Source organism: Aquila chrysaetos, chromosome 9, assembly GCF_900496995.4.
Source record: "Aquila chrysaetos chrysaetos chromosome 9, bAquChr1.4, whole genome shotgun sequence".
In the NCBI taxonomy this organism is placed as follows: Eukaryota; Metazoa; Chordata; class Aves; order Accipitriformes; family Accipitridae; genus Aquila; species Aquila chrysaetos.
Genome location: NC_044012.1, coordinates 42,896,499 through 42,917,710, shown reverse-complemented (window position 1 = coordinate 42,917,710; position 21,212 = coordinate 42,896,499). Strand labels below are relative to the sequence as shown.

General features: G+C 37.4%; 1 protein-coding gene across 2 annotated transcripts in view; it reads left to right on the top strand.

Annotated features, from left to right (window-relative positions):
• The window catches only part of MED13L (mediator complex subunit 13L), a 203,551-nt gene that overhangs the window by 82,507 nt on the left and 99,832 nt on the right, over positions 1-21,212 (top strand). For both annotated transcript variants that reach the window (XM_030024899.2, XM_030024901.2), the window contains exons 3-4: positions 13,296-13,380; positions 18,432-18,515. In XM_030024899.2, coding sequence (XP_029880759.1) covers positions 13,296-13,380; positions 18,432-18,515 — 169 coding nt within the window. The remainder of the gene's footprint in view (positions 1-13,295; positions 13,381-18,431; positions 18,516-21,212) is intronic.

Below are 21,212 nucleotides of genomic sequence, written 5' to 3'. Positions count from 1 at the left end.
TAGTAGACTTGGATAAAATTGCCACAAGACCTCAGAAAGCTCAACCAGTTTTGAGGCTTTTTTTCCTATTTGAGCTGTCAAAGGAAATATTCAGAAGCTGAGGAGGAGTGACTTGGTTTCCTAGCAGGTTGGGGAGCATCGCAGTAGTAGAGTGGGTTAGACGATGCAAGAATAATTCTCCTTACAAAAGTGCTGCCTCTGCCTTTGGGGAGATTTTTGGTGTCTTGGTGACTGTGATGGCAGGAAATGGGTATAGGTTGATTCCTGCATCATGTGAACGGTCTAATTCATACGGAGTTTATTGCTTGGCAGGTCAGCAGGTCTGAGTAGGCAGGAATGCCCATTCATTCCCCAGTTGCTGTGTGTCTTTTGACTTAATTAAATCCACTTTCAGAAAAGCTAAACTGTTTGGGAAAAAGATTAAACAAGACAGTTTGACTAATTGAAAATGAGAGAAATCCTCGATTCTCCTCATTCTAAAAGATGTAAATTGACTGTGAACATTGGGTGTGCTTTAAACTCTATTATGCTTTTCTCTAAGCTAAATTATTCTTTCCTTCTCCGTGTATATCTACAGATAAAGTAGATTAACTTATCATAATCTTAACTACTGTTTTAATAAGGCAACAGCAAATTTTGTTATTGTTTATTCCTGGAGTCCTTGAAGAGCAAAACTTTAGAAATATGTGTCGGTAATAATTTTTAAGGGCAATCTGCAACCCTGATTTTTCAGCAATTAAGTACTTGCAATTGCTGTGCTTCTGGCATGGCCCATGTGCAATAAATGTAATTGGTTAGTCAAAAAGTAGCTGGAATAAAAGGAAAAGGAGAGAGTCACGTAGGCATTGCTGGGATGGTTAGCCACTGGCTGAAATTTAAGGTGAGAGTTCAGAAACAACCAAGATGTTTTCAACCATGGTGAAAAGCTAAATTACAGAAGTGCTGTTACATTTGTTGCTGAGGAGGTCCCGCTGTGCAGGTAACAGTCCAATAAAATTAAAGAGTAAAATTAAATAGGTCATTTGTAATCTTTTAGGTAGTTCTTAAGTAAAGAAACATTCAACAATACTAAATGAAAATACAAATTTATGTGTCTCTTTTTCTGTTTGTGATTCGTACAGCAGTTGCTTATTCTTAAATATGCCTTCTTAGATGAGTTCTTACGTAGAGAAACATTCAACAATACTAAATTAAAATACAAATTTATGTGTCTTTTTTGTATTTGTGATTTGTACAACAGTTGCTTATTCTTAAATATGCTTTCTTAGATGAGTTCTTATTCTTCTCCTGCTTACAAGCCCTTTCATTTTGTTTCTGCAATGAAGATGTAACAATTTATGACATCACATTAATAACCATGGCAACAGACTGTAAAGTGAACAACATATTACATTTGCATTGCAGAATCAGTGGTGAGGGAGATGGCTCCTGTTGAAACCTGGATACGTGAAATAAGTCCAACGGTGAATACAGGAGACGCCTGTGAAGGGGAATTTTTTTGTAGATGTGTTTTCTCAAATTTTATAAAACTGATCTATAAAAGGAGTTCCAAATACAATAGAGTCAGAAATTGCATCACTATTTTGGTCAAATAGAAAGGCATAATTTCTTCCCAGGCCATTCCTCTCAGTGCCTGCTTATCATCAGAGGAATTGATCTCAGTTGTGACTTCTGTTTGCAGTAACTCTTGTAGAAGAGATCTCTATGGAACAGGACTGGCTTTAAATTAATAACTGTTATATATATTCAGCCTTAATGATTATGACAAAAGGTGCATATTTGGTGGTCTCAGGTAATCTCTAAAATCTTGATGCTTAGTTTGTTATTGTGCACAATTCCAAGAATTCACCTATTTCCAGAATGGCTCTTCAGTAATTTGTTTTTTTCCATCCCCAATGTCGTCATCTTTTTTTTTTTTCCTGTAATACCTTCTATTTATAAAAAAGAATAAATAAATACATTCTTATAAATAAGAATATGCTGATTAAGAAATTGTTTTTCTGTCCCCATCTGAAAAAGCATCTGTAGTATTCCCTGCTTGAAAAGGCGGGTTGGAATAGATGGGGATAGGGAGGGAGAGGGGTTGTTTTCCAGTAGTGAGTTTTCAGTACTTGTGGTTTGGGGCAGTACTGTGTTTGTCCCTCTTGCTTTGGCTGGCCAGCCTTACAAACAGCCCTGTATTGTGTTTGTCTGATCGCCATCTTGTTGCTTCTGTGAAGGGCGGGGGAAGACCCTGAGCGCATCTACATTGATTAATTTTATAGTTGAAGTTTCCTGTGTTGAAAGGTGCTGCCAACATAGCAATTGTAATAATAGGTGGCGTTAGTGAAGCTCAGCTTTATAAAAAAGCTACCTCAGTGTAGCACAGTCCCTAATCATTGCGGCAGCCTGGTTAAGTGTGACCTTAAAAACTCAGACACTTGAAACTTTCTAGGAAAGACCGAATGTGTGAAACAGTATTAATTAAAAATGAAAGAAGACTGAAAATATGTAAGTATCTCTTCAACCAATGGAAGTAATGGATGTATGGATTTTCAAAGATTATTTAGCCTTTCTCAAGGGATCGTTATACAGATTTGATACTAGGCACTTTGACTTTTTTCAAGGAAGTTATTCTGCTTTTAAAGCTGTTTCATACGGAGGGTTTTATTTTAAAAGTAACAATTAAACTGTTTCTACTCAAAATCTGTTCTCTTCGGATATGTTTATTATTGAATGTGGTCATTTTTTCAGAAGTTTTATTTTTAGCATGTATGATCTCGTATCCTTTTCTTAATCTGAAAAACAGATCCTATGTGAAGAGTCCAGGAACTGGTTACATGCAGCTCCCTCTGCCGGCTTTCTGTCAGAAGATGACAAAAATATATTTAAAAACCTGTTTGACCTTCTGCTGCCTAAATATCAGACCTCTTCGTTGGTAGAACTCGGTACACGGTGGTGTTGCACAAAAGTTGTTATTTCAATTTTACTTCAGTTTAAATAGTGGCAAACTACAGTAAACATTTGCTCACAGAAGAGCACAAAGTATTTTGGCATGCTTCTTGCAGAGCACTAAAACCCAGTAACGAACAAACAAAATGACAAAAATATGGTTGTCTTGTCTCTGAAGTAATTTCTAGCCTTTTATTCTGTGCCTGTGGTTTTGAAAGTCTACTGTTCTCTCTAAAAAGACGTTTACATGAGGGAAACGGTTTGCACTGTTACATTTTTAAAAAGAGGCTTCATTTCAACCACTTCTGCTGTTCTGAATACCTAAACTTAAGATGCATTTTCAATTTTTTTCAAAAAATAAAACTGAGATTCTGGAAACTTACCTTTTCTTTTGAAAATACTGTACTTCATTTACAAGCATCAAGTCTGACCATAAACATTTTTGCAATGATGTTAGGTTATTGCTGAAGCCTGACCCTCTGCTTCTAAAGGATGTATAAACATTATAAACTGAAATTTATTGCTTAACTTTGCTACTCAAAAAATCTGCCAGCAATATTAAATTTGGTTTTGCCTATTCCTAAGTATTATTTCCTGTTTGTATATTTGCTGATTGATGGGTGGGGTTTGGGTTTTTTGAAATTGCTTCAACTTTTGCTTCAGCAAGTTTTTAAGTAAACAAATGCTAAGTCAATTTTGTAGTTCACTCCTGTGTAAAATATTATAATGAATTCCAGTAGGGAGGTAGGAAAACAAGTAGTAAAATAAGCTTTAAAACATTATTTTCAAATGATGTATAAAGCAAATGTGTTTGCTCAACTCTTTTTCTAGTTTTCAAAAAGTAATGTGAAGAGGACTTACCTAATGTTCCACATATAATGGAATTAGTGTTGTAGTTCACAATTACAACCTTTAGCTGTTACGTGTTTGTGTTACATGATGTATGTTTAAAATGGTAGGCTGCTATAAAAAATATTTCCTGTATTGCTTAGTTCAATCAAAATCTTGTTTTTTCACAATATAGCACTACAAGTAAGTTAAGGAAAAGAAGATTTTTCTAATGAAAATTGTTATTTCTATAACCATTAGGTCGGGGGAGGGTGGGACGGGGGGGGGGGGGGGAGAAGAAAATAGTAGTCTGGGGGCTGTAAGTAATGACACAGTACCAAAAGGAAGAGTGAACTGAGAAAAAATAAGTGCCATTCTTAATTTTTACGCAGAAGAGTAAACTCAGATTCTAGCTAATGGAAAACCAAATATTTACTTGGTTAAATAAGCATACAACTGAGATGGAAATATTGCAGTTTTTTGTTCCATGAAGTACAGCCCAGCTGGGTGGAAGGAAGATAGCAGTGATCATGGAGAGATTTGGCAACATTTCACCCTTTAATTTCTCTATAAATGTATGTTTGGATAGGTTGGAGGTCTTGTCTTTCTTAAATTTGTAATCTTAACATGTCAATTAAAAACTGTGGCAGCCTTACAAGCATATTAAAGCAGCAAATAATAATGCAAAAAGCTGGCTTTCTTAAAGATGATTATATTTTTTTCCTGTCTGTAAATGTGCTCGTTGTGTAACGCGAATGCATTAGCCTCCACGAAATGTAAGAAATGAAAGGCAGCAAGAAGCGGTTCCATTGTTATCACTCCAGGCATGTCTAATGAATCGTGTTTCCATGTTCTCTTGGTCACGCTGCAGAGTGCCCTTAGCCAGGGCTAAGCCTCCTGTAAAATGCTCTTTAGGATGATTGTAGCAAGCGCAGCAATGCCGGCTGCGGGGGGGCAGGGAGGGAATGCTGCTGGGCGCCCTGCTTTCCCCGGCAGCTGCAGGGATTACTCACCGGGGCTTGGCGCAGGAGTGATGGCCAACCGGTCGAGTGGCGAGTGGAAGGCTTTTCAGGGACTTGGCTCGTCAGAATTGCAGTTTAAAATGGAATCGTCTGTCTTGAGCTGTGCAGTTGTTTTTAAGGCAAACCTGCGTTCAGGAAGAGGGAAGAAAGCATCTTGGTACTGCTTTCCAAAACGATCTATCTGTATTTCAAGAATGACGTCTTGCATACTTTATAAATGAGAAAAGACTTTTGGTTCCTTTTGCCTTCCAAGTATGGATTAATACGAACTGTATTTTTCCTAAGAGCAAGCCTTATGTTCCTCTGGTGATGGCTGAACTTGCTCTAATTTCTCTTGAGAGAGACTCGCTGCCCTCGTGCATTCTGTTACCTGCAACAGAGCTCCTCGAATGTAGGGGATGGGGAAATAACGGTCAACGTGCTATCAATGGAAAAACAACATTTATGTTTAGAGAAGAAAAATAAAAGTCCACGTTCTCTTTGCATTATCAGTGCAGAGAGGAGGATATTGCTGATGCAGATACAATTCAGTAGTTTTGTTCTCTCTGAACCTAGACAGATCAAAAGGCAGAAGAGGGGTGTTTGCAGCTGGTGTGTGGAATGAGGGTTGCGCTGGCTTCAAGTCCTAGGTGGTAACCGAAAATGGGAGGAAATGAAGAAAACTTGGAGATTTAGAAGGGAAAAGAAGAGAGCAGATCAAGTGTGGAGAGTAGAGATTGTAGTAATCCTTTTTAAAAAAAAATTTGTTTTCCTTTCTATTTTTTGGGTTACTTTTATGTTCTTCTGAGCAACTATTTTTTAATGCCCTTATACCAGAGAGTTGAGGAGAGAAACAAGATGTAACGGAAAGTGAAAAGTTCAGAAATGTGGGAGGAAATGCTAGAAACTCCCAGGAGTAAACTTAAGAAAGTACTTCTTTCTTAGTGGCATCCTTAGCCCTGAACACTTTAGAGGCAGATGGTGAGAATATCTCCAGACTTTTAGCTCATTTTCAGTATGGTCCAGTTAATGTTTTTCATCTATAGGAAATACCTCTGCAAAGAAATAGAAAGTAGCTTGAAAATAAAACTGCCTAACAAACACATGGTGGGACAAATGAAACAGTGTAAATCAGGGATTTGGGGGGAATTTTCTGGTGCGTGAGAGCAGGTTTCATGCTGCAACTTCCCGCTTTACTTTAGGAAGCAGTGTAAACCACATAAAAAATTGTGCCATATTTATGTTCATTTTACTCTTTCTTGGGACAGAGCTGGTGACTGTAAAAAGCATTCAAAGCAAAAACCACACAGCAAACAACTGTTTTATTTGGAACCTCTTACATCTCCGAAGCAAGCTGCTCAGCGCTCTGGCATAGCTAATTTTGCATTCCTACATAGAAAGCAGACTTGAGCTATAATCACACAGAAATGTTTATACTGATTTCATAGATAATGATTTTGGTTTTGGGGAAGTTAGATATTATCCCTGGATTTTTGGAATATTTTGAAGTGGACTTCTAAAGAACCAGAAGTGATTACATATTTTGTGTGACCAGTTTGTTCCTCGTGCCCTTTGAAATGTTGCATAGTTAACCATGAGGCTGAGAACAGTTCACTGTAAAGATCTGCGTTGTGGGGTGTTGCAATGGAAAGGCAAAAGAGACCCTGCAGGAGCAGAGAAATGCGAGAGTGTGGGACAGGAAGAGGGAGAGAATGTGACATTTAATACATGTTTTATAAAAAATAATTTTGTACCTACTGGGAGCGAGGAAGCGATAAAAGTAATACTTTAAGTAGTGCTAACATAAACTAAGTGCAGATAGTTACCTACCATCTGTTTTTCAATAAATAGCTATTATGCTAATTTCTGTTTCAATGTGCAACAATTAAAGTGTCGTAGTATTCCTGTGATATTCAACAGCTGTTGCCTTTGAAGGTTTTATTTATCTTTCTGAAGTGCAACAATTTTAGTTTCATAGTCAACTCTGCTTGAAAGTGTTAGTTTTTAGACAGAAAGTTGTGGTCCATTGAAATGCAAACTTAGGGCCTGTCTGAACAGCAATCTTCAGCGATAGTCTTCATTAATATTCTGATTTCCCTGGAAGTGTGGTGCAGAACTCGTGCTGTTAAGGATACCTTGGTAGGACATTGATTGTAGATGCTTCTGTGCACGTACAGCACGTATTCTCAGTGCTTCACATAAGCTCAGTTTGTAAATAGGTTAACACAAATGGATCATTCTGGTGAGCATTTCTTCGGTATTGGTTCTTTTTTTGGCTGATGAGTTGACTTGGGAGACAGAAGGCCAAGATGAATTCTCAGTACTCTAAGAGTAAGCAGTACAATTTCCCTACGATCATAACCAGTGCAAGGAAATTAGATCTCTAAGTGGGTTGAGTCTGATTTAGTAATAAGTCAATTTAATCACTAATGACTTCAAACACAGATTTTTACAAGGTGATCAATGGTAGTATAACAATGATCGATCAATAGCATTGCGTTTAATTGGATTTTTATGGGTATAATATAGTTTTTCAGAATTAATGTACCATTGCATTGCTTTGTTACTCTTTTAACTCAATTTTTTAGAAGAAATGATGCTTCAAAACGCTAGTTGGTCTTTGAAATATTGTTTTAAGGGCACATTAATAAAAATTAAAATGAAAAATGAAATGCTTGCTTTTAGTAATTGAATTTCTGATTTGTTCAAGTTATTTGGCAGTGTGTTTTTAAAAACTGCGTCTACACAGGGAAAAAGCCCCACATTCTTCATATTTCATAGTAACGAGGAGACAAAATATCAAAGAGTAAGAAGGAACATACACTGCTCTGAATATGAATCCTGAGTAGCTGAGTAACTCCCCTTCCTCAGCAGTTTGACATAGTAATCTTCCCTCGAAGTAATCTCCTTGTCCCATGTGTCCTGCTTTAATCTATCAGTATTTCTGCAGTGTGCAGCAAGAAATTGATTTTCAGTAATTTTAATGGCTGAATAACTGGTCCTGTCCCAGAGTGTTTTTTCATATTTGCAGTGGCCAATGTGGTAACTGAAGTCAGTGTTCTGGATAATAGGTTTCATTAGTTTTGATGCCTGAGGTAAAAAAGCAGTAGGTGGGAATAAAGACTGTTTTTGATGTCTAGACATTCATTTCAGCTGTTGCTGCAATATGATACATTAAAAGGAAATATGTAACATAGCTCTGAGGAAATATGTATTCTTTGAAACTAATTCTACTTTTAAACTGCATAAGGCAGTGTGACCTGAATTATTAAAATGTGGGTGGCTGAATTTCTTAAAGGTATAACTATCTCTGCAATGCCGACACAGTCTCAACTTGCTTTCTTTCCTTCCCTCCTATATTTCTTTTAAGTCAGTTTGGTCACTGAGGCAGAACAGAGATCTTATTATCTTTCCAGTATCTCTGCTGGGAGACCTAAAATTATTGAAGTATTTGCTTTGATATTTTGCTGTGACTTCTCTCCTTGAAATTTTTATAATGGTTCTTTTTTTGAGAACATGGCTGGCTTCATAAAAATCATTGGACGCTTTGAAGACCTTAGTGTCTCTGACTTGAAAATAAAAAAAGACCCCAAGCCAAGTAAGCTGCTCATTAATGTATGTTTAAATTATAAATTTCCAGTGTAAGTCTAAATTATTGTAGTTGCCTTTAATTCTTTTAACATCTGATCTGCAAGGATAAACTTAAAAATCATCACAAATGTTTTATTCATTTTTTGAACCTATGAAAACAAAATTATAACAAACATCTCAAAACTTTATATGTGAAGGCTATCAATTAATTCCCATTCTGTATGGAGACCAGCAGTGAGATTTAGCACCTCAGTCATAATCCATTATGGTAAGTGTCAAATATACCTTTTTTCTTTTTGGATTTTCTGCTAATAATATCTTGGCAATGAGAAAATAAGAAGTATTTTCTCTGTGGAAGACTTGTTTGCAATTGAAAAACACTGCATTATATTATTTTTCAGGTGTTACAACCAAAAGGTTTTTTACCTCATTCCTGTACACACTTGTACATTGGATAATGGTAGTAGGCAGGTACTCAGCTGCAACAGTAACTTTTATTTTTACTACTCAGCGCCCTGTCAGCTTACACAGAATTAGTTTTTGCCTTTGTATCTGCTAAAACATTGCTCTGGTGTTTTATTAACTTTCCATGAAAATTTTAATGACGACTTATATTTTCACTTTCTTAACTCTTATAGAATGAAACAATTCTGCCTCTTCAGACAAATGAATAGAATATTCTTGTATAAAACTGGCTATCTCAAGTCTTCCCCCCCACTTTTGAAAGAGACTGAAAATTCCACACTTCTCTTTGGATCCATATGCTTTTTTAGTGCTCTCTTTCTCGACTGGATTTAAAGAGCGTATACTGAGAATGATATAGTGAGGGCAGTTAGACTGGCTATCTCAACTGAGCAGTTTACAGAATTACAGTTAATGGCAGAGATGATGTGACCTTATCTTCTTGATTTTTTTTCTGAGAATCTAGATTTTTAGAGACGGAGTATTACTAGACTTACTTGTTTATTTTGAGAGGTGATTTCACTTCAAAAACCCAACAAAACACACATAGTAGTTGCTTATTTTGGTCAGAAATGTAGCGGTAAAGTTATCCCTCTATTGCAGGACAAACAGCAAGAAGGGGATGAACTGTCTGTTTTACAAGCAAGTAAATGCTACTACCAGTTGCCATCCTTGACTACTTAGAGTGTACACATGCTCAGATAGGGTAGTTAGCATATACAGATAAATATATGTATCTATATACACACACAGAGCGACATAGATATTTATCTATGTAAATCTATAACAGTAGGGAATCAGTAGATATGACAGATCACACAGGTGAGAAGGAGCTTAGACTCGTGGAGGTCATCCACTCTGACATCCTACTCAAAATGGGATTGCCGCAAACAACGGATCAGATTAGTGATGGCTTTGTCTACCCAGGTCCTGGCAAGTGGTGACCCACAGTTTTTTGTCCCATGTGCTTTGCTGCCTCTCCAAAACTCTTGCCTCCTCTCTGACTTCCGTGGAGGAAAAAGTAGTTACCTGCTGTAGCATGCTCTTTCTTTTACTAAAAGTTCAATCTTCACTTGATTCTTCGGGTAGAAGTTTTCTTTTTTGAAGATGGCTTTCACAGCTGTTGTGTAGTGTCAAATTTGTTGCGTCTACAGAGAATTATTTCAACTAGAGTAACAGAAAATACCTTCAGGACAGGATATGGGTGCTTGGCATAAGTATGTTTCTGAACCTGTGCAGCACCTGCTTTCTGTTAGCTGTGTGCCTGAAAATGCTGTCGGGCAGCACTGAAAGGCTGATGAGGGCTTGAGTTGAAAGTGTTGAGTGTTAAAAGCATTGCAAATCACTGTGTAGACAGACAGAGACCAACAATTATTTCTTAGTCTTCAATCTCCTATAAGGAATTTAAAATATTCTTCAAAATCTAAAATCTAGTTACACTGTTACAGTGTGAGGAACTTTGCAATTCACAGACATAGTCTGATCTCTAGTGTTTTGCCAAGTTTTGTTACTGGTCACCATTTGCATTTTGAAGTTGTAACTTGCTCCAGTTATTTAAGCTCTTTTCTTATGGAGACTGGATCAGGAAGCCAAAGAACAGAGAGGAGGTGACATGCTGCAGTTCTCTCTTTTTTTTTTTTTTTTTTTTTTTTTTTTTTCCCCCCTCCCTGTCTTTACTGCAACAGACATAGGTACGTCCTCTCAATTGTGAGGTGAACATTTTTAGTAGGATAGAGAAGTGGTACAGGTAATTGTAGTAAGTATACTGCATTAATATATCTGGGAATCAAAGGCATTATTTATTATAGGAAAGTGGTTATGAAGATGCCTTATGATAGAGTTAAATTTAAGAGGGAAATAATTTTATTTCCATTTCATATATAATTTATGCGAATGTCAAGTAATAAGAAAGCCAATTTGGAAAATTAGAATACTGAGGGATGATACCACTTCAGACTTTCCCCTTTTCCCTGTCCCACGCAACTGCTCCTCCTCAGCCCGTCTGATCTCATTGGCAGAGGTGACCCTAGGGACTTCCCTACAAGCACCTCCACCGTGAGGTTAACGTTGCTTTTTCCTGCTTTTTCTAGGCTTTGGGACACACTCCCTTGCATAGCCGTTCCTTCTCCTGAGTGCAGGATAACCATGAATACAGCTGTTGGTGTTGTGTAGAGAGGGAGAGTGCTGCCAGTTTCCATTCCCTCATTCTCAGTCTCTTCCGCTGGGATACATAGGCCTTTCATGTCACACCAGTCCTGGGGAGGGGGGTCTCGGTTTGTGGAAATGTAATAGGATGTTATAGCCCAAAGAGGAGCTGTGCCAGTCACAGGTAAGCAGGGCAAAAGAATACAGGTAACGTCCAGTGCTGAAAGAATTTGATATTAAAATTATTCCAACTTAACAGAATATGACTTCATAAACAGTGTAAAGCAGTACGATCGGATCTTATTTCTTCTGGAGTCAGTGGCAAAATTTTACTTGCAGAAAATAATTTTAGGAGATGATATAAACTGTTCTTTAATTGGGTCCCATTACTTTGTTGTGCATACTTGGGAGTAGAGAGTGAGCTATGATTGAGAACATCAGAACTGGCTGTGAGAAGTCTCCTGTAGAATCATGGAATAGATTCTTGTCTCCCATTTTGCATGAAGTTCTTGATGCAGGGACAATACTGGCTTCTGGCACGGATGCCCTGATAGGGTTAGAGTGAAACTCAAGAAGAGCTCAGTGCTGTGTAATAGTGAATTTCTTTTGACTTTTACAGATGCTGTCATTTTCATGACACTGGCTAAAAATTTGGATTTTTATTTAAATGTGGAGTTTTTGTAGAGGTGAACTCAGGTGTGATTTCTCTCATACTGTAATACATAACTGTTTACATATTTGAGAATTGTGTAGTTTTAAAGTGTAAGACTGTACCAGTCTTGCAGTTTCTTAGGCTTCAGTAGTTCTGAACTGTATAGAATTTATAGCATCAATAGTTCTGCAAATGCATGGAGATTCTGAAGTTTCTTAAGAATACTGTTTTAAACATGAAATCTGAGGCCACTATCTAGTGAACAGCTATGGCACGTTACTTCCTCAGTGTCAGTAAGGTTTGGAAGCATTAAAGGGGCCTTTAATGGTTTTACAGGGAAAGATATTTGGCTAATGCTTGTACCCAAAAGCACAAGTCTGCCTTTTCATTCTTCTGAGGAAGTAACTGCTCTTCGATAAGGTGATTCAGGTACTAAAGCTCTGGCTTTTTCATTCTGCAAAAGGAGAGAGACTCTGTTACCAGTATTAGCATATCACAACATTACGCATACAAAAAATGTGCCGCCTCTTGTTTGAGGTTATATGACTTACGGTTACTGGGAGAAGCAGGAGAATAACGAACAATGGTGGGTTTTGAGGCTTTGAAGCTGTAGTTGAAGACTGCTGGCAATATTAGTATTTTTCATGCAGCAGAAGCTCCTTAGAGGCTTTACTTTAAACATGATTATAGCGTAAACTATACTTAGATAATAATCTCTGCATGACAGACATGCTGTTGGAAGGTTTCATCCTTTAAATTGGCCAAGGAGGGGTGTTAAGAATTCAGTTCTTAACATGCTGTAGAATTTTATGTTTGCATTTCTAAAGATCTGCAGAGTATTCCTGTAAAATTGAAATGACAGAACTCAGACAATTAACAAATTCTTACTCCTTGACAAAGTTATTTAATCATCTGTTTTTACTCTGCAGCTGAGATTGCATCTTCTGGCTGAATAAGATTTAGAATCTGGTACAGGCATACCAAAAATGGTTTTACTCTTGGTAGTTTTAACATCCAAAAACAATGGAGTAAGGACAGCAGATATTTTTGAGGCTTGTATATCCTTTAGGTACTCATTCAGGTGACTAGTTCATGCTGCACTCCACTGTGAGAGATTAATGGGTTATTTATTTTTTTAAACTCTCTAAATTTTCTGCAGTTTGATACCGAGTTCATAGTTTTTATTTTGGAATAAAAACCTGCTGTGTATTTCATATATTTGATGTGTATTGCTTAAGCTGCAATAGTTTAAGTCAGTACAATGGAGGAATTTTACTTGAGTGTGACAGTGAGAGGTTCAGGGTAGTTGTTTAATGTTATGTAAATTGATTTTACACCTTTAATGGTTCACTTTTTCTTGATTGTCTGCATCTGCGGTTAAGTTTTAAAGGATCTCTCAGCAGTCCTGGCAAAGAATAATCATGAATTCCTCACCCACCTGCTTTAATATTAGAATGCTACGAACAAACGTGTGTGCTTTTATGCTTTTGTGTTTTCTTTTTTTTTAAATTCAAAGTTGGTGCCTTCAGCAAGTAAAGATTAAAGCTACTTTGGCAATATAGGTAATAGTTGAAACAGTTTCATGAAACATGCTACTGTTGAAAATTAAAGCTGTTGGAGTTATGTTTTGTATAAATGTTTGTATTTCCCTATTCTGAGCATGTTGATGTTTTATGTTTTTGTAGTGGTGGAAGAAGGATTGTGGGAGAATGGACTTTCCTATGAGTGTAGGACCCTACTCTTCAAAGCAATTCATAATCTTCTGGAGAGGTAAGAACAACTCTATTGCACTCAAATATTTCATTTTGATATTTAAAATAATGCAGGATATCTACAGACCATTTATATTATTGATCTTAAATCACATTTTTTTTTTAGAGGTAGAACTTTAGTGCAAGAGATGCAGGATAGAGATGGATCTCTTAAGTCGTTGACTGTGGTAATGTGTCATAAAATGCTGTGCAGACTAATTAAATGCTCATACAAAGCATAATGTGGATATAGATGTCTGCTTGCATTCTTATTGGGGAGCTGTTTCAAAAGCAAAAAAAAAAGTTTTCACCTTCTTGAGGTGCTTACAGAGAATATGCGTACAGAGTATAATTGTATCTGACCTCCAACCCCTTTGATGAGGTTAAATAGTACATATCTTAACAGATAACATTCAAAAATCTTAACTGTGTTCTTCCAATCATCCTAGTTACGTGCATGTTCCAATTTGACTAAATTTGTGCACAATATTCAGGGTGGAGTTTAATAGTTCCTGGCTCTAACACTCTTAACAGGCCTAATGTATCCTAGCATTGCTTGCTTTTGTCTTGATCATATTGGGGGGGGGGGGGGGAGGGAGAGAGAGAGAGAGAGAGAGAGACTTGACTGCAAATTTATTCTCTGATTAGTTAATACACTTACAGCTTTTTCTTCTTAATCCAGCTATCAACTCTTAAGCTTACTGAAGATTATCTTGTTATTAGGCCTTCAGTGTATGACGTTGCATCTTGGACTATTGCATTTTATTCCTTCTCTGTTACTGTGGTTCTTCAGGTCATCATCACCTTCCTGTATTATACTTCGGTCCTTCTTTTTACAAATTTGGACATCTTCTCAGAATTAAGTGTCATTAGGCTATTCCCACTTTTTTCTGGATTTATGATAATAGTAGTAACAACAAAAAAATATAATGCACCTCTCCTGTACCTTTGTGTTACTGTAATTTTGCAGAAAGTAGCATTGACTATTTTTTCTTTCAGAAAATAAGCTAATTGAAAATACTCTTATCTTGTCTCATTTAGTGTCCTCTTTGCTTTGATGTAGATTTACTACTAGTCAGGTTTGCATTATGTTCCTGAGGTTGTGTTTCCATGACTGTAGTAACTGTCCCCCTTGACTGTTAGTTACCTGTCCATAACTGCTAGCAAGTGAAGTTTGAATGGCTACCTATGTGCATGTACACGGTAAAAGGACTGGTTGTTGTATTTCCTGGTTTTCATCTTATCACTCTTTTTAGGGGATTTTTACATAAGTAATAGACTATTTAGAGTGAATAGAAGTATAAAAATGAAATTCCAAGTCTAGCATGTTCCCTAGTTCCTTTGTAGCTTTGCAGTATAAAAGGGCAAAATAATTTTATATGTGTTTATTAATCTGTGGTACCTGGCCACCTGACTTTTAAGTATGACTCCTGGTGGATATTTTTATTCATTGGACCTTTTTAAGCTTGTGAAGTAAATTTTTAAGGGTTGTTTTTTTTTCTTTTTTTTTTTTTTTTTTAAATAACTTAATTGAAATCAGCTGGCAGAGTTAGCAGAATCGTTCCATCCAGCTGTGACCGAAAAGTCTTCGGAGCTCTCTTTCTTTCAGCAGTAGTCTTCCACACACAGTTGGTGGACACGCGTCAGGTGTTTGCCGAAAGCCTCACCTCATGTCGCCGAAAGCCAGTCTGCCTCGCGCCACGGTCCCGGCCTCTTGCCCTTGGAGGTGAGAGATCCCAGCGCTCCGATGCCGCGCTCGGAGCGCAGCTCCGGCCGGGGTGTGGCAGGGCTGGCTGCTCCGGAGCTGGAAAGCTGTGCTGGCCTGCTCTCCGACGGGAGCTGCTGGGGAGGCACGCCTTCAGGAACACCCGTGTTCTCAGAAGCCTTTTAATGAAATAGTTCTCAATGTGACTTAGGATGACGGTTTACTGAATATCTATCCAATTAGCTACCTCATTTTCACAGTATTATAGCCGCGTTTATTTTCAATTATATACTTTGGGGTTGGTTTTTTTTGTTTGCCATACGTAATCTTAAGTTAACATTGTAATTATTTCATTTAAAATAATAGCAATGTGTGTAGGCTTTATTAAAAGGAGAAATAAGACTTTGAAGACCCATTTTATCCTGTGTTTAGGATTAATAAAAGAGAAGTCTTGAATTTCTTTTTGACCTTATCAGAAAGCGACAGAGCCGTTGCCTGTGCCTGAAGTTTTGTGGGGTTTTTCTGGTTTATTTTGCAGTTAGCGAAGGACAGATTTCCTTCTCCCGGAAACCTCGTGTGCCCCACCAAGACGTAGTTAGCTGAGCAGGGTGGTTTGGTCTTTCTGACTAGCCACAGCTGTGGGTAATCCAGCCGGTACAAGGAGCGCTGGCCTCTGTGGGACCGGAGGGAGCGGGTGGGAGGAGGCCGCCAGCCGCCATGTGCAGCTCGGAACCGGTTCCAGCCGGTTCTGTCACACAGCGAACCTCCCGCCAGCCAGAGGAGCCCACGGCACCGCGGCTCAGCCGTGTTCAAGGAAGAAAGCGGCGGCTGCTGGAGAAGGGGCGTGAAAAGCAAATGGCGGCGGGAAGCAAATGGCGGCGGGAAGCACCCTGGGGTAGGGGACCCCCACCTCCTCGTCCACCAGTCACCTTACTGAGGAGGTGGGAGGGACCGAGTGAAACCTGCCGTGAAAATGCGGGAAGCTGGGACTAGGAAGAAGGGAGGAGAGGTGTTTAACCCTGGGAAGGGTAAGAAAGGGTATTTATGCAACTATGCTTTGTTTTGTGGGGTTTTTTGGGGTTTGGGTTTGGTTTGTTCCCCCCCCCCCCCCCCCCCCCCCGGTACCCAAATCAGCAATCAGAAGTTTACGTTAATTGGCAATGTAAAAAACGTTAGAAGATCTAAGGAAATGATACTCAAAATATTATGGTATTATTTCATAATCATTGGTGTGCCCTTGTCAGGTCATTTTTTTTCATAGAAAAATCAGAAATATGAGGGGTCAAATGACAGTGAAATGCTCTAACAGGTGTGCTGCTTAGGAAGAAAATATCACTCAGCCTTAACTAGAGAAATGAGCCAAGGAGCTCAGAGTATTTTATGTCCTTATTTCATATGATTAAATAACTGCTTTTAAGTGTTTACTCATTTGGGATTTTTATGACCAGCTTTTTTTTGTATGCAAGTTCATTGTTACAGCTTACTGTTAAGACTAGTTACCATTAAGTGCTTATACAGCAAAAATAACACCATACTGTCATTAGTTGTTCACTCGGCCGAATCTTTGAGATCCATGCTTCTGCAGTCATGTTTCCCATTTCATATGGGATTATACCTTAAATAACCTGTGATTTAGTTTAACATGTGACGGTTGGCTTATTTTTAAGGCCAAGTCTACCCACCAAGACTTTTTTTCTAAGAAAGTAGCATTAGTTTGAGGCAGTTAAACCTGCCATCGTGAGACATGATGATGTGGCATTGAAGTGTGTGTGTGAGATGGGGGAAAATTTATTATGTTTTTTGCTAGTACCTATCATTTTCTTTAGGGAACTGATGTAAACTTCACAGACTTCCTTTTATTTGTATAAAGTGTGCTGACACTGACAGACTTTGTCTGATAGCAAATATGTCCTAGGGAAACAGTTGCTGAAGCATACCTTTTTCCCCACCAGCACAAGAGCAGCGTCTTTAGATCTCCGCTGGTTTAGTGTTCATACTCAGTTTAAGATATTGGTATAGTCAGCTGAGCTGGATTCTTTTTGCTTTAATTGAGAAAGTGCTGTTAGAATTTTCTTCAGCCTAGCTTCAACTTTGGAAAACCCTGCCAAGTTTATACAGAAGAATTAGGAGCATATTAGTATGTACATTGTCATCCATTTCTTATCTATGTCTTCTAGGTATGCTTTTGAAGTATAGATCATGCAGTTTTTCTAAACCTTGTAGAATGTATTTCCCCAGAAGGTTGCATGTGATTTTTAATTTTTTTGTTTTGTTTTGGCTGATCTCTAGCAACTGATGTAGAAATAAACTATTAGAAAACTTTGAAGAATGGAGAAGTATAGTTCTTCCATCTAAATAAAGAAATACTGATTAGATATGGAATGTATACGGAAAGCTCGTATATTGCTCGTGATAGTAAATAAACCACTAGCAACAAATGACCAGTTTTTCAGAATTTTGGAAACATAATATTTATCCTACTGGAAAATATTCCTTCATAACAAATTTCTGTATGTGATCCCTCGGGCAGTATGTTCAACTGCATGTTTAATGTATGAAGCATACTTAAATGGTGTTGGCATATTGCTAGTGTGATTCATCTGTACAGGTGGATTTAGAAAGGCATCAAGCACTCCTTGTCAACCTGAATTGGTTATTGATTACTTTGCATCCTCACTGTTAGTTTTTTTCAAAGCCACAGATTATACAATTTCTATAAAGACATTTTGCACTTCTGAAGTGACCACAGAAAGTGGGTAACTTATTGCTCTAAATTTAGTGATGTGGGAGTATGTTTGTTGGAGTGAGGTTTTCTGAGAGGAGACAGTAATTATGGAAGTTTCAACACTTGAAATCATGCTGTGCATCATGTGAAGGAAAAATGGTTCATTGTTAATATTTGCTTAATACAATTTCCTGTTGTTCATATACTATACTATGCCATTTACATGCCAAAAATACAGGAATGTGTATTCTTTATCATGAAGTCAGAGAGAAACACTGTATAGAAAAGAATCAATGCTATGAATTGTCTTTGTTCAAGAAGAGTAGTTTGAAAAATAGGATGATGGATCATTCAGCAAGAGTAGTGGCATGGAGCAGAAAAGACTCTGTCAGAGATGAGGGGAAAATGCATATGTGAAGATCAGTATCAGTGACATCATCATAAGATTAGACAGTGATTCTCTATGACTAGTGTGGGAAAATAGAAAGTGGCAAAGTTACATGGAACCCAAAAGCTACAAAGTTGATTTCAATATGATGGAAATTCAGCTGCTTAATCCCTTAGGTTTACTGTCTTCAAAGACTGCTTTTAATTACATCTTAAGATGTAACTAGTAATTGTTGCTGTAATTATTTTCTAGGTGCTTGATGGATAAAAACTTCGTAAGAATTGGAAAATGGTTCATAAGACCCTATGACAAGGATGAGAAGCCTGTTAATAAAAGGTAAGGTGGTCTATATACATCAAGTACTGTTCCTGTCAGTGTTGTGTATTACATGATGGTAATTTGATGCTGCGTTTTGGTGATAGTTTTTCCACTTCTTTTAGCATGTAACAAGTGAAAACACAGACACTATTTGTTCATGTCAGTAATACACGGAAAGCAATTAAGTAATTTTTCAGGTCATGTTATGATAATTTAAGATAAGAAGGTGAAGTTAGTATTTATCCCTTAACTCCACAGAAATACCACTTATTTTAAAATATCTTTTGAATAGCATCTGCCTGTTTCTATTGTTATACAACAGAATTCCAGGTAGTTAAAAAAATTATTTCAATTTCTGGACACTTAACCCCAACCTGACATTTTAAGCTGTAAAATAAGTAGTATATAGATTTACTTACATATTTTCTTTAAAGATGCCAGCCTTGATATACAGCTTTCACTGATTAGGCAGGCTGACAAATCAGACCTGTATTTCTGATTAATGCACTTCTCTTGCAGCAGCATAACCGTGGAGAAGGGCTAGCTGTCTCCACTTGCTCATTGCTATTTTCTCTCCTAGTTCTAAAGGTTACAATGTTCTCAAATCTTCTGGTACTTGCATTTATAGTCATCCGCTAAACAAGTTCTGTCAAAAATAATCTGAGTTAAGCTGAAACACAGATTTTCTAACAGGAATCATTTTGACAGAACTGGGTTAGGAAGTGACTAAACATGCAGTTATACTGGAAGATTTGAAGGTAATGAGTAAGTGGAGATGAAGTGGGGTGGCAACTTCATCCAGTGTAGCTACAGTCACAACGGTGTGTCTGATGGCAGCTGTAGGTACAGGTGGAAATTGTACTGTAGATCGTACATACCTTCTCTCATCTCTTATCTCACTGCATTGTCTTACAACAGAAATGTCTTACCTCTGATACAGTGTAATACTACAAATAGTTGGCTTCATTCTGTAACAGATTTTGTGTTAACCAGGTACTTCCAAACAGCAGTTGTTTGTAAGATATAATGCAGTAATTAAACATGGATTTGTCTCCTTTTCTAAAAAAAGAAAACATTAACATAGCATGGGAATATCTTTTTTTTTTTTTCTATTTACTCTTTGTGGCTAAGTAGACTTACACTGTATGCGTGTAACTCTTGATTTCACATCGATCTAATGGCAAGAAGCCATTGAAAGGTCCAGGTTTTTCCATACCTTTCCCTGTCCTGGCTGTATGTAACCACCTTCCTCCCTTGTGTTTTCTCTCCTGCTTTTCCGATCACACCAAGATCTAGTTTAGTTTTCTGGAAGATTAATTCCCTAAAGTGACATAAGAAGTGGTGTCTTTTCCAGCTTCTGGAAAAGGGAGACAGCTCCTTTCAGCAAAAGCTATTTGTTTTATCAACTTTACTGCAGCCTTAGTGCTCAGATTAAATGTATTTGTGAGTCTCATGTCTGTTCCTGGTGTGTATCAATTTAAGAAGTGAAGCATCTGATACAGTAGATGGTGTCTTCAAAAACAGCAGCAGCACTGGCATAGAAAGTATCGTTACTCTAGAATTCTGGCAGAATTCTGTGTCTTATTTACATGTGTGTAACACCGAATCACTTGTACAGTGCGGTGATCCATAGGGGATAATTACATTTGTAAATATATGTACAGTATGCACGTAAATATTTCTGGTCTGGAACATGTTACAAAAAATAAATTCATGTTGAACTTAAATTGTATTTGAAGATTCCTGTATATAAAAGTGATATTCTTTTAGAGAATTTTAGGTTGAATGGTAGACTCTTGATTTGAAGAAGATAATGTTTATTGTTGGTTTGTGTGGGTTGGTAGTTTGTTTGGGTTTCTTGTAAAGTACTTGTCACTATAGATCCTATGGATACACACCATTTTAAAAGCATTTATTTGACAATAATAACTATGGCCTAATTTGAGATAGTTTTTGTGTTGTTTCAGGTTGCTAATTTTTCTGCTATAAATATCTCATTGGAGTTAACTAATCTCACTGAAAGATGGTAGTGAAAACTGCGACAGTTGACAGTAGAGTCAACTGTGGGCGGTAGCAGCAAACAGCAGGAGGCTTTGGGGACTAGTTTGTCCAGACACTTTTTATTTAATCTTTTAAGCTTTCTTTTTCAGTAATAGCACAAAAAGCTGTCTTTACACAAATTAAGTGATTCCTGTTAATTTCCATATAAATTCTTTGTGAAACACTTGCTCTAAGCAGCTGCTTGCTGTAGGTAAAGCAATAAGGAGCAGTCGCAGGAAGAAGAGGCCAATTGAGAGTGTTTAGGTATTTCAGCACTGTGGATAATGCCTTCATTAACAAAAAAAAGTGGTATTTTAAAAAATAGTAGCTAAACCCGTGTTAATATATAAAATACTAGAAATAAGTTGCATGTATGTACAGTGATTAGGTTGAAGTCTGGGAACAGGTAATCCCTGTTGAAAATGCATGCACTGTTCTCCTTGAATGGAGACAGAGATAGATCTATATAGATATGTACCCCCCTTGAATGGAGAAAAACTGAGCAGGTGTCGTTCTGGCAAAGATATACAAATGGTTCTAAAGTCTGCTTTTATACTTGTGGTGAAGTTAGTCATCTCAAATTTCCAACATCCTGAGTTACTAACTTCATTTCAGGAATATACTGAAAAGTTGTGGACTGGGTATAAATAAAGATGGAAAGAGTTAAAACCCATG